General features: G+C 42.0%; 1 protein-coding gene across 2 annotated transcripts in view; it reads right to left on the reverse strand.

The window, feature by feature from the left end:
* Positions 1-14241, reverse strand: part of PINX1 (PIN2 (TERF1) interacting telomerase inhibitor 1) — an 86741-nt gene extending 72500 nt beyond the window's left edge. Inside the window, exons 1-4 of one of the 2 annotated variants that reach the window (XM_030879177.2) lie at positions 14103-14241; positions 9708-9817; positions 8045-8137; positions 6225-6303 (exon numbers count right to left, since the gene is read on the reverse strand). In XM_030879177.2, the coding sequence (XP_030735037.1) occupies positions 6225-6303; positions 8045-8137; positions 9708-9817; positions 14103-14121 (301 nt within the window). In that variant the 5' untranslated portion in view covers positions 14122-14241. Of the gene's footprint in view, positions 1-6224; positions 6304-8044; positions 8138-9707; positions 9818-13889; positions 13975-14102 lie in introns of those variants that run through there. The other variant, XM_070045818.1, reaches the window with a different exon arrangement.
* Positions 14242-14513: the final 272 nt, after the last annotated feature.

The following is a 14513-nucleotide window of genomic DNA, read 5'->3' on the forward strand; positions in this document are numbered from 1 at the left end:
GCTTAGAACCCATGCTCCGCAACAAGCGAAGCCACCACATTGAGAAGCCCGCGCACCGCAACAGAGACCCCACTCGCCGCAACTAGAGAAAGCCCGTGTGCAGCAACGAAGACCCAACACAGCCAAAAATAATAAATAAAAATAAAATAAATTTATTTTTTTAAAAAATGAACCTGTGAATGCCTCTAGGTAAAAGAACCCAAACTCAAGAGCTTCTGCCTCCATGACGATGGTCACAGGAAAGGCCACCTCAAGTCTGACACCTTAATCATGTCACTGAACCTGTTTACGAAAAGTGATGGCCATTATACAACACCAGATTTTCATTAAGGTAGACATTGATTCCTGATACTCAAATTGTTGCAGCTGTACTCTTTAGTTAACCTTCATTACAGGTTTAACATGACATAAATTACACTTGCCATGTTTTACCTCCAGAAAAGGGCCCATGCAATTTTCAGGAATCTTTTATCACCACAAACATCACCACACGTAGGAGTACTTGAAGTCTGTACAATTAGTTATAAAGCAAACCCCTCGTTACCACCTCCAGGGTTAGAAACAGAACACTACCTGCATCTAGAAGCATCCTGCACCCCTGTGCCTCTTCCTTCTGTAACAGGGGTTCTCAGCCTCGGAGCTACTGCATTTTGGGCTGAATAATTTGTTCAGGGCAAGGAGGAGAGACACAGCTGTGCTGCATCTCCAGCCTCTCCCGATCAATGTCAGTAACATCCCCCCAGTTGTGATCACCAAAAATGTCCACAGATATTGTGAAATATCCCATGGGAGGCAAAATCATCCCCAGTTGAGAACCACTGTCCTAACAGTAACCATTACCATGATTTTGGGGATAACCACCCTCCCCTTACTTTTCGTTCTGGTTTTAACCATTCTGGGGGGAGAGGGGGTAATAGCCATAGAAAGTGCCTAAAGCACAATGTACTCACATACCTGTGTAACTACCAACTGGGTCAAGAAACAGAACAAGAATAACAGCCCAGGAGTTCCCCATGAGCCCCTTCTCAATCCCAAACCCCTCCCCCTCCCCAAAGGTAATCACTGTTGTGACTTTCACAGTAGAGTACTCATTTCTACTACGAGTAACTTTATAACAAAAGTTATAACAAAATAACTTTGTTTTAACAAAGTAACAAAATAACTTTACCACCCAAGTCTAGTACCTAAATATCATATTTCTGCATTCCATTTGAAGTTCTATGTAAGTGGAATCACACTGCATGTTACGTGTCCCACTTCTTTCAGTCAACATTGAGTTAATGAGAGTCTTCGACACCAGAAGCAAACTACAGCCTGTGGACCAAATCCGGCCCACCACCTACTTTTGTAAATAAAGTTCTATGGGAACATGGCCACATCCATTTGTTTATATATCATCTCTTGCTGCTTTCATACTCCAATAGCCAAGCAGTTGTGACAGAGACGCTTCGGTCTGCAGAATATCTCTATCTGGCCCTTTGTGGAAAGTCTGCCAAACCCTGCCCTATACTCTCACATGTAACTGTACTTTATTCTTCATTTCTTTGTATTTACAAGTGTGGCAGTCTACTTTTCGTTCTATTGTTGGCGGACATCTGGGTTATTGCCAGTTTGGGGATACTACAGATAGTGTTTTGAGTATTCTTTCCTTCTGACTGAAGGATGTACGTCCTTGGAAATTGCCTTTATTTATGGCCTACTGATGGTAAACTTTTTGTCTGAAAATTTATTCTTGAAAGATATATTTGCTGAATGTAAAAGTCTAGGTTGCCAGTTATATTTCCCTCAATATATTACTCCAATGTCTTTGGCTCCCATTGTTAAGAACTCTGCTTTCATATATAACTGTTGCTTCTTTGAAGATAATAAGTATATTGTCTCTGGCTGCATTAAGAATCTTCTCTCTCTTTTGTGTGTGTGTGTGTATGCTGTCCTGCCATGATGCTATGTTGTCACATCTGTTATTTCATTTGCGAGTAGAGACTTTTAATGTAATCTGCATGGATTCTCTCAATTTTCTTAATCTGTGGATTTGCTTTATCACCAGTTCTAGACAGTCTTCAGCCCTTATCTCCTTAAATTTTTTTTTTCAAAGTACCATTGTCAGAACTCTTTTTTTTTAAACTTTATTTTAGTTATTTATTTTTGGCTGTGTTGGGTCTTCATTGCTGCACATGGGCTTTCTCTAGTTGCAGTGAGCGGGGGCTACTCTTAGTTGCGGTGAGCAGCTTCTTACTGTGGTGGCTTCTCTTGTTGTGGAGCACGGGCTCTAGGCCCACGGGCTTCAGTAACTGCAGTACGCAGGCTCAGTAGTTGTGGCTCATGGGCTCTAGAGCGCAGGCTCAGTAGTTGCGGTACACGGGCTTAGCTGCTCCGCGGCATGTGGGATCTCCCCAGACCAGGGATTGAACCTGTGTCCCCTGCATTGGCAGGCGGATTCTCAACCACTGCGCCACCAGGGAAGCCCCTATCTCCTTAAATTTTGCCTCTGTTCCATCCTCTCTCTTCTTGTGCTGCTGAACTTTTATTAGATATTAGATTTTCTCACTTTTTCCCCCATCTAAACTGCTGTTCCATATCTCCATCTTTTCGCCTCTCACGCCTGCATTACGGATACTACCTTCTAATCTATGGGCTACACTTTCTTCAGCTGTCTACTTTATGAAACCCAACAGCACATTCGGTATCCAAACCTGTGTGTTAGAAGCCACCTAAAGACATCAATAATGCAAACTTATGAATACCTGACGGGAAAGAAAAAGCTTAGGAAACAAAGAGATTTGGATAAGTTTTCAAATAAATCCCTCCTATCTTTGCTACTCTCTCTCAACTATTCAGGAACTGAAAAAAATTGGGAGATCTAGTTATTTTGGTATTTACTTCGTTTCTTTCTCTCACACTAGATTTGAAGTTTCTTCAGAGGGGGAATGAGTCTTTTTATCTATTTCTGTATCCTTAGTCTTCAAATAATACCCTCAAGAAAGTGAAATGACAACCCACAGAACTGGAGAAAATATTTGCAAATCATATGTCTGATAAAAGACTTGTACCTGGTATATATTAAAAATCCTTACAAGTCAACCATAAAGACACATAGCACAGTTTAAAAATGGGCAAAAAATCTGAATAGATATTTCTTCAAAGAAGACACACAAATGGTCAATAATCATGTGAAAAGATGCTGAGCATCATTAGCCATTATAGAAATGCCAATCAAAACCACAATTAGATACACCACTCCCACCAACTAGCATGGCCATAATCAAAAAGACAGATAATAGAAAGTGTTGGCTGAGATGCAGAAAAATTAAAACCCTCATACACTGCTGGTATCACCCAGCAATTCCATTCTAAGTATAAACCCAAGAGAAATTAAAATATATGTCCACACAAAAACTTGTAAGTTAATGTTCAAAGCTGCATTATTCAAGATAGACAAAAAGTGAAAACAACCCAATGTCCTTCAACTGATGAACAGACAAACTGTAGAATATCCATACAGTGGACTACTATGTGGCAATAAAAAGGAGTGAAGTACTGATACATGCTATAACAAGGATGAACCTTGAAAATATTATGCTAAGTGAAAGAAACCAGTCACAAAAGACCCATGTTGCAAGATTCCATTTATATGAAATGTCCAGAATAGGCAAATCTTCTTTTTTTAACATCTTTATTGGAGTATGATTGCTTTACAATGGTGTGTTACTTTCTGCTTTATAACAAAGTGAATCAGCTATACGTATACATATATCCCCATATCCCCTCCCTTTTGCGTCTCCCTCCCACCCCTCTAGGTGGTCACTAAGCACTGAGCTGATCTCCCTGTGCTATGCGGCTGCTTCCCACTAGCTATCTATTTTCCATTTGGTAGTGTATATATGTCCATGCCACTCTCTCACTTCGTCCCAGCTTCCCCTTCCCCCTCCCCATGTTAAGTCCATTCTCTACATCTGCGTCTTTATTCCTGTCCTGCCCCTAGTTTCTTCAGAAACTTTTTTTTTTTAGATTCCATATACGTGTGTTAGCATACGGTATTTGTTTTTCTCTTTCTGACTTACTTCACTCTGTATGAGACTCTAGGTCCATCCACCTCACTACAAATAACTCAATTTCGTTCCTTTTATGGCTGAGTACTATTCCATTGTATATAAGTACCACAGCTTCTTTATCCATTCATCAGTCGATGGACACTTAGGTTGCTTCCATGTCCTGGCTATTGTAAATAGAGCTGCAATGAACATTGTGGTACATGACTCTTTTTGAATTATGGTTTTCTCAGGTATATACCCAGTAGTGGGATTGCTGGGTCATATGGTAGTTCTATTTTTAGTTTTTTAAGGAACCTCCATACTCTTCTCCATAGTGGCTGTATCCATTTACATTCCCACCAACAGTGCAAGAGGGTTGCCTTTTCTCCACACCCTCTCTAGCATTTACCGTTTGTAGAGTTTCTGATGATGGCCATTCTGACCGGTGTGGGGTGATACCTCATTGCAGTTTTGATTTCAGAATAGGCAAATCTTTAGAGTCAGAAAGTAAATCAATGGTTGCCTAGGGGGGCTGGGGGAAGTGGGGAATGAATACTACTGGGTACAGAGTCTCTTTTGGGGGTGATGAAATGTTTCATAATTGGTTCTGGTGACAACTCTGAATACACTAAAAGCTGCTAAACTGCACACTGTAAATGGGTGAATGGTAGGCATGTGAATTACACCTCAACAAAGCTGTTAACAAAAAGTGCAGCGATTCCCTGCCCTGTCCCCTGACCCCGCACTCTTAGCTGGTTCTTCTCATTTTCCTTACTACACGTTTCTCAATAATATTCTCATGCTGCTATTTCTTACCAATTTTCAATTGACCTCCAAAAACAGAACTAAGGAACAGGATGCAGTTTTAAGTTGGCAACTGAGTGTGGACCTTGTTGAGAAGGTGCACAGAAGCTATCTGGGGGAAGAGTGTTCTAGAGAGAAGGAGGAGCCAGTGCGAAACCCCAAGGCAGGAGCACGCTTGGTGTATTCAGAAACCAGTACAGGAGTCGGTGTGGTCAGGATGGAACTGGTAAGAAGGGGGAGGGTAGGAGACAAAGTCAGAGAGGGTCCATATTGTGTAAGGCTGCGAGTCCGCTGCAGGGGCTTCGGCTTTTATCCTGAGCAGCACAAACGGACTTACATTTTAAAAGAATCACTCTGGCTGTTGGGCTGAGACACGCTGGAGGAGTCTGCGCGTGGATGGAGAAAGATCAATTCAGAGCAGCAGCTCCCTGCCAGGGCATTCTGCCCAGGGGACACTTGGCACTATCTGGAGATATTTTCGGTGGCGACAACTAGGGGGAGGGGGTGCTAGTGGCACCTTGCGGGTAGAGGTCAGGGATGCTGCCAATCATCCTAAAATGCACACGACATGCCTCACAGCAAAGAATTATCTAGCCCAAAACATCAGCAGTGCCGTGGCTGAGAAGACCGGCTTTAGAGGCTCCTGCAATAATCCAGACAAGAGATAACAGCTGCTCAGACCATCTGGTTACCGTGCAGGTGACATGGAGCAGTCAGGGTCTGAATATATTGTAAAGGTAGAACCAACAAAATTTCCTAGTGGAAAAAGTTCTTTGGCTGGAACAGCTGGAAGGATGAAGTTGACATCAACTGAAATGGGGAAGATGGTGGAGAAAACAGGCTGTGGGCTACAGGTGTCAAACAGTTTGCAGGGTGCAGGTGGGGGAGGTACAGAACTGGAGTCTGGACCTGCTAGGTGCCAGGAGTCGACGACACCCTGAATGCAGACACTGAGCAGGGCGTTCAGGAGAGAGGGTGAAGGAGTAGAGGGAAGTGCGGCAGTGGTCACCACACATCGCCCCATGAGACTGGAGGGCGTAAGAAGAGAGTCAGGGCCAAGGAAAGGTGAGAGAGGGCCAAGGCCGGAACTGCGGGACCCCGGACATCGTCAGGCTGGGATAAGGGAAAGGCAACAGAGAAATGTAAACTGAATAAAAGCTTTACCTTATCATTCTCAAACTCGTAATGGGGAAAAACGTGTTTGCTTATGACTAAGGTTAATTCAATAAGAATACCCCTAAAACATAAACAGAAATGACTATTTGTGAGAGCTACAATCGATTAACTTTCAGATATAGGATGCTTACAGTAAAAAAGAGTTGACAAAAGCATCTGAGATCGAGATTACGTCTTCTACAAGCCAATGGATAAAAAGCAAAGTTTCCTTACCTGCTGTTTCCTGCCCATGGCAAGTGTTCAGTTCGGCCAGAAGCTGGTTAAAATCATCCTGATGAGCAATCCAGCTGTCCTGAAAATACCGAAAACTCAATTAGAGACAAGCCTGTAGTCTACCTAAGTTGCGATAGATATATACTGGAATCAGGGAAATCTGGTAGTTAATGTGAATTTTTAAATGTTTCACCAAAATATTATTTTATAAATTTGAATGAGAAAGAAACAGTATAATTTGAAATGTAATTTATCTATATCATTATTAAAAATGAGGAGCTTGGAAGCTTAAGCCCTGACTTCAAATGTAGATGACTTATCAAGTCAACTTATAGTCAAATAAACAACAGGCAACCTGTGTGCTAAATGTTAAAATAAAGCAAAATAAAATATCTTTTTTCTCACTATGGGAAAATTATGTAGGTCAAAGGAAAAAAGCAGTGACAGATTTGAGGGCTCTCTTCTTTGCTCATCTGAGCTGAAAATATTTTGCCCAATTCTGCTTGCTTGCATCCACCCCAATTTCAGAAAACAGCAGTGCGGACCGGAGGAAGAAGGACTCCAGCTTCCCTGAATCAATCAGCACCCATTTATAAGGGGCTCAGTTAATAAGCTCATCGTAACAAAGACGACCTAGCTTTAAAAGAGAATGAACATCTCCAAAACAATATCAACCTGTGGGGAGCAGGCTTTCAATTCGGGAACTTGCCTCATGCGTACTTTTTAAAGAATGCTTAAGGTTAAGGTATATTGAATAGGTTTACCGGGCAATGCTTCTCCTAAAAAGTTAAGTATATCTGTATATCCACCTCTTCAAAACTACCTTCAAAATCAACCTTACATAAATTCTTTTTTTTAAAATTGTCCAAGGTGTGTTTATTAATTGATGAAAATAGACGATATTGCTAAACATTCCATCTAGTAAGTGTGTGACATTCCAAACATTTTGAAGTACTGGTCTTGGATTTTGTCCTCAGAAATAGAACACTCCCCTGCCCCTTTTTTCAAGTGTATTGAGATATAGTTGACATATAACATTATATTAGTTTTAGGTGTACAACATGATGATTTGACAACATGTATATGTTAAACTCTTCCTTTAGTGGTTTAAGATTTTAGCTGTTAGCCCAAACAATTTTAGCTGCTCCAGTCCACTACTCTGACCTATTGAACTAAGCAATGTAACCCAGTTTACCCAAAGTAATTCCCCAGATTTCCTACCAGATTCTGTTGGCTGCAGAAATGTAAGAACAAAGCTTTTGGTTTAGATCCTTTCTACAGTGAGCAATGATACTGAAAATGAAAGGCAGGGTAAGCCATGAACTTTTAATTACAGGGTCATATTTTCAAAGTGTCAGTGTTTTAAGGGGAAATGTGAATAAATTCACGTGCTATACACCAACAGTCAGAAACAGACAACGGGACAGGAAAAGAATACCACTTTCTTTCAGTATTTCCAAAATGAAATGCCATCAATTTTAACAATATAAGCTAATATTATAACGCAGGTAAAGATGAAAATTCCTCTCTGTCCTGAAATGAATATTTCTTTAAAAAGAACACTTTTTGCAAAGTTCAGCAATAAAGCTACTTTGGATCTCTTATGCATAAGCAAGTAAAGAATCCCATAGGGCAATGAGGCAAAATGATGACACGTTACAGATGCCCAGCAGCTTAGTTATGGGCTCCTTAGTTATTGAAAACATGTATGATACACGCTTGAACAGCTTAAAACTGATCAATTTGACTGGATTAAATTTTTTACACTGACAAAAATATCAATTATGCAAGGAAAACCCCCAGCAGACACTGTTGCTCACTTCATTATTGATCGTGGCTCCTAGTCCCAGGTGGTTATTTTTAACTTGAACTTTAATATGATCTGTGGCTCCTTGCTCCTGAGCCCCTAAACCCTGTGGAGATTAAACACAAAGAGAGTTAGCATTTTTATCAGGTATAAAAATACCTCTCTTCCTTCATCAACTGTTTGATTAATCACTAAACATCTAGGAGGCATTATCCTTGTCCTCAAAGAGGACACAGTCTAATGGATTCTTACAAGATTCTGTAATATCAAGGATGCACTTACAATAATGAATGCCAATCCTGCAACTTGTGACCCACTTCAAGGACCATGGAAACACTAAGGAGAACATCCTTCCTCTGATGCTCAAAAGCAGAGTGCTACTGCCAAACTAACAGAAGCCCATCAGAGGCATTAAAGTCTATGGTGCTTTCCATTAAATAATTTTACAAAACAACACTGAGGAAGGGGACCCCAAGTCCCCCGCATCACTAACCCTCATTTGTAAAGAGTCCCAGAGCGCCTGGTGTACTAAATGGCACCCAAGTGGCTCCAGCACAGTGGATGGAGAAAAAATAAGGTGATACAAAGGGGCCAGGCCTTAAGGACCTTGGAAGCTATGGGGAGAATTTGGGTATTATTTTTTAAAACAATGGGAAACCACCGAACTTTTAAGCAAAGGAATGACATGATCTAATTTCTGTATTTTAAAAGCTCATTAAGGCTGCTGTATGGCAAATGGCCCAGAGGAGGAAAAGAAGGGAGTCAGGGAGGCAGCTGAGAGGCTGCTGCGTTGATCAGGGCAAGCAATGGCGGTGGTTGCTCCAGGATGGGGCCCCGGATAGAGAGGAATAATGGCTGGGGATTCGGGAAGTGAGAGAGGTCAAGGAATCAAGCACGACTCCCAGGTTTCTGGTTTGGGTAAGGTGATAGGGTGCTATTTGCAAAAATGGGGAAAACTTGGGAAGAAAAAGATTTGTGGGGGGCGGGGGGGAATCAAGAGTTTTATAATAAAAATGATCTACTTGAGATGAGGACAGAGAAGGGACTAGGGCTGAACCGCAAGGAATTCCAAAGCTCAAAAGTCTAGAGGCGGAAGAGCCAGCAACAAAAATTTAGCAGTGGCTGGTAACGGAGAACGAAAAACCGGGAGAGAGGGCAGTATTGTGGAAGCCAAGACAGTGGTATTTCAAGTCAATTATGTCCAGTGCTGCTAAGGGATAAAGTAATGTGAGAACAAAAAAGGATCCACTGGATTCAGCAAGATCTTTAAAGACCTTGACAAGAACCGTTTAAGTGCAGAGGTATCAGCAGAAGTCCTACGTGAGTCAGGAATAAAGGGAATGTGAGACAAAGGAGAAAATGCGTAGTCTAGCTTTAAGGGTGAATAAAATCTTACTCTAAGCAACATGAAACTCTGATGGTTAAGTATGATTCCAAACGCAACTCATTAAAAGGCACCATTTATGAAAATCACAGCAGGCTAAACAATAAACAAAGACAGCTGACGTTTGTGTTCAGTTCTAACTCTATCATCACAAGGTCATTATAATTTAATTATTTCTCCAAAATCACTTATTGATCCAAAATAATTTCTCCCAGTCTCCTAAGGAAGATGTATTCTCCTGATCTGAAATCTCTCTGCCTGCCTCCAATTTCTTTGCTCTTCCCCAAGATACCTTTCCTTTAGACCACCCCATCTTCTCTAGCATCCTCTGGCCAAACTTGGAGTCATCATTACTCCACGCAGTGTTTCTTGGATCCACAGCCCACTTCTGCTTCCGCCGACCTGTAAATGACAAATTATCTCATTAGCAACTTATCTTTCAAACCTGGAGAACACCTCACAAGTACACACATACCTAATGCATACACACGATACTTGCATAAATACAACAAACATTATGTTTTATTAGATACAGATAGCAGACTTGGCATCCAATGGATAGTATCAGCTTGGATCATTTATCCTGGTTTCCCCAATAACTGTATATTCTGAACATACAAACTGACCTTATAAGATTAAAATAAAAATATTCCCCCAAATGTGACAAATCGAAACACATGAGGTACCATCAGCTGGGCCTTCCAATTCAGCAACTGGCAGCAACCTAAGGCACCTGTGACACCAGTGTCACTATCACCAGCAGCAGTCATCACAGACATACGTTAAGTGCCAAATGCCATCCATATATTCTCAGGTTCAATTTTCACAGTAACCCAATGAGGAGAGATCTGCACTTTTCAGATGAGAAAATCTGAGGCCTACAGAAAGAATGTTCCTAATGCCCCCAAGCAAAAAACAGAGTCTTTATACAAACCAAGGTCCTACCAACTCCAAAGCTTATATTTTTAATTCACAGCATACGAGTCATGATCTTGGGGAGAGTCACCCTCCATGCAACCTACAGATACTAATCATCCCTTCTCACAGAAATGCCCTAAAGCCGTATGACCCCTTTTCTGAACTCACACAGTAAATTACCTGCTGCTTTTTTTTGTCATTTAATTAACATTCTTCTGTATTATGGCTGTTTCTATCCATCTCTTATGTTTGCTATTATGCCATAATCTCCTTAAGGCTCACATCCATGTCTTATTCTTTCCTATGCTTCACTGCAAGAAGTGAAAAACACTTTGCCCACAGCAAGCATTCAGGAAAAACATGAATGAATGTATGAATGACTGAGAAAGGAAAAAGGAGGGGAGGCTGAAGAAAGGAGACAAGAAAAGGGGAAAGATAAAAAAAAGAAGAAGGAAGATAACTGAATTGAGGAACTGCTTTGAGTCCCTACAAGTTTTTTTTTAATATATATAAATAACTGACCATTAGAAACTCAAGTTTATCGCTATAGTTTTAAGGACAATTATGGCAGAGAGAAAGAACTCCAAAAGTTTATTAAACAAGCATATGAAACCCAAAAGTAAACTCTGGCCAAGCGGGGAATTCGGAGGTCAGGTGTCATCATCATTCACCTACTGCACCAACGGAAGCAGAGTATCTCACTGTCAACAGCTGCTCACGCCGTGGCAGTCTCCTAACGAGTACAAAAATAACAGCCTCCAGTCAGAGAGGCTCAGTGTACTGCATGTAAAATCAATAGATCTGTAACTATCCACACCCTAGCAAAAATAAGTAAACCTTTACTAAGCATGCAGGCAGAAAAAGACTACTTACAAAGAAAAATGAGTTGGGCTCCAATTTAGAGTGCTTTGCAGAAAAAAGCTGACCCCAAAATGCTACATGTGACTAAGTTACCACTTATCTAGTAAATACTCAGCTAATGAACAGCATACAAGATGGGCCTTGTTAACCAAGGCTCTCTCTCTGTAAGGCTGCTTCCTGGTGTGTGTCAGAGTTCATGTCTCTACTGTAGTGTCTGCCAAGGGTCTCTGACTGGGGCTCGTATGAAGGAAACATTTTTGAGAATGACTGCACTCACCCTCTGCAACAAAGACGGCATACAGTTTATGTCACAAACGTCTATACAGCAGACTCTAATGCTGACACAAGACTGGAGAGGCAGCGAGGTCAGCTCCTCTTCCCCAGGGAAATGGCAGGTAGCCTCAACCAGCGGAGTAGGGCAGCTACTCCGCTCAGGGTAGAGTGCCCTGAATCTGCACAATCACTCTTTGGGATGACGGCGGGGGGGCGGGGGTAACCATCCTCTAGCAGGGACTCCTCCTACATGGAGATCTAATAGGATACTTCCAGGGTAACCCCAATAAACAGCCCTGCACACAACAGCTGTCAGGCCTAATACCACAAGGTTTATGCCAGGGTTCAGCTTACTCTGAAAAGTGTGCCGAGTTCCGAGAGCCAGGGACAGAATTTTTTTTTTTCTTTGCCCCAAGACACTTTCAGATATTCAAGACCTCAAAAAATATATCATTCATATATTCTTATTAAAATATTATTCAAGACATATTCAAGGTTACAGAAACTGCAGCATAAAATCTTAATGCAATGAAATCCATTAACTATCGTGTTGTCATTTGATTAGAAAATGTAATAACTGCAAGTGTCAAAAACTGGTCTTGAAAAGAGTCTATGAAAAAAAGTAGTATCTTGATAAAATATGGGTCTAAGACTGAATTAAATAAGGACTGAAAAGTGACAGTGATAAATGAAATTCTTCTCTTACGTTTATATAAGTGAGATTTCTTACCTTACATAGGGGAGAACCAATAAAATAATATTTGATAACTAGAGAAATGCAGGATAAAAAAATGTTTTTGAGAAACAAAGCAAACTACTAGATTTTAAAAATGGGATAAGTGACTGTGGAGAAGATGAAAGAAAACAAAATATAGCCCATATGGCAAGAGAAAACAAAGGAAATTAGCATACTTACTGAAGTGAAAATGTTCACTAAGATTAATTAGGGGAAAAAAGTAGGTTACAAAACTGTACCTACAGAATTATCCCAATTTTATAAACTATCAGAGAAAATAACTGCTAGGTAGTGAAATGGCAGACTGGGACTTTTCTATGCTTCTATTTTCTCATTTCTAACATAAGAACACCAGTCTCAAATATCTAATCATAAGGGATGCCACTGACATTAATTTAGTAAATTGTTTAAAAAAACACAAAATATTATATACTATTAATGTCAAAGATTTGAAATTTTGGAGTCATGGTGGGAAGAGAACAGAAAATATTCTCATGAAATTATGCAGCTTGAGTTGCTGATGTCCACAGATGGCACTTCACATCTGTATATCATTTCATACTTTGAACTATTTTCACATTCACCATCTCATTGATTTAAGCCAACCTAGTAATGAACATAATCAAAGAAGTTTTTAATAGCCCCAGAGAAACTGATCAGGGAAAGAAACATAAACGAATAGCAGAGCCAGGGCTAATGTTCCCAAGTGCACGCTGAACTAAGCATACATCAAAGAATATTAAAACCACAAGAAATCTTAGCCACACTGGTTACACAGATGAAGAAATATAGAGCCCACAGGGTCACACTCTAAAACACACTCCTTTCTTTAAGTCCCTGTTTAAAAAACAATAGAAATCTGCTGACCCTGGTGACAAGAACGTAAAGATATAGCGATAACTAGATCAATTTTGTCACTTTCTACCTCAATGACCTTGGGGTGAATTATTTTCCTCTGAACCTCAATTTCTGCCCCTGTAAAATGTGAATGGTGCCTTACCCACTCCGTTTTGTGTTCCCATTCCTCCACCCCCTTAGAGGATGCCGACAGCATTTATTTCATGGAATCCCTGTGTAGCGTCTGTTGGGTCTGTAAAAATTTAGCAGTTGTTTCTGCTCCTCGCTCACCAGACACTTTCAAAGATACCGGCCGGCTTTTCAGGACCAAGGCACGACTGCCATCTGGTGGCCGGCAGCCTTAGCTACAGGTATCGTTCAGAAGTTAAACAGGCTCTCCAGAGGGAGGGAATTAACGAACTTCACAAAGTGATGGGAAATGTCAAAGGCAAACTGAGGCAGGGTGGGGCGTTGAGGCCAACATTCCTTCCATAGTAGAGTGTTAGTAATTCAAATACTAAAGTCAAAACCGCCACTGTCTTACTTATAATCACTCATTAACCCCGCCTCCCCTAAAAAACGCTAACTTCTTGTGTTTGATGCTTCTAACCCCTTTGCTTTTCTTTTTCTTGATTCAATACACTTTCAAGAACGGGATTTCACTGCCTGAAGAGATTCTGCTGGCCCAACCGCCTCTTTTTAACCAGAGGAAGCTGAGGCCCGGGGAAGTGAAAGAGCCAGTCCGGGTTCCCACAACCGGTGTCCGGACCCCCATTCGAACCCACCACTCGCGTGCTCAGGTCTGAACGTGAGAACAAGCGTCCCAAGTGGGCACTCGCAGTCTCTCACCAGCAGACCGCAGCTAACTTTCGGGGAAGGCTGGGCTGGGAAATCTCCGCGGCAGCCAGGGCAAGCCGAGCAGGGCGTCCGGGACCCCGGCCCCCCGCATCCCCCGGCCCACCGTGCGCCGGCGACCGGTGCCCACCGCCACTCGGTCCGGCCGCCGCGTCACCCGGAACCTTCACCCTCGCGCCCGGTCGGGCCTCCGAGCCCAACACTCACGCTCAGCCAGCATCGACATGTCGCCGACCCTGTGACACCGCGGGCCTCGGGACCTGAGTGACGGTGGATACCGCTCGGCGGTCTCGCGGAGAAGCTAGAACCACGAGCCTCGCAAGCCCTGCAAATTGCAGCGGCGAGGGCGCGCGCTACTGACGTCAGTGAGGCGCGACCCGCTCCCGGACCGCGCGGCAGCGAGTGGGCGGGGCGCGGGAAGCCTGGGAATGCGTTTGGGTGGATGCTGGGTAGACCAGCGGTTTCCAAGGTTTGTTCCAACTCCAGCATTCCGTGTGTCTATGAAATATCTATAAGGATCATCCACTAAAAAGAGCTGTTATTAAGTTTGGAGTTTTTTTTTATTACAGAATCTTGATATTTTAAAATTGTCAGCTGGGAGTAGATATTGCACTTTTA

Source organism: Globicephala melas, chromosome 6 (genome assembly GCF_963455315.2).
Source record: "Globicephala melas chromosome 6, mGloMel1.2, whole genome shotgun sequence".
NCBI lineage: Eukaryota > Metazoa > Chordata > Mammalia > Artiodactyla > Delphinidae > Globicephala > Globicephala melas.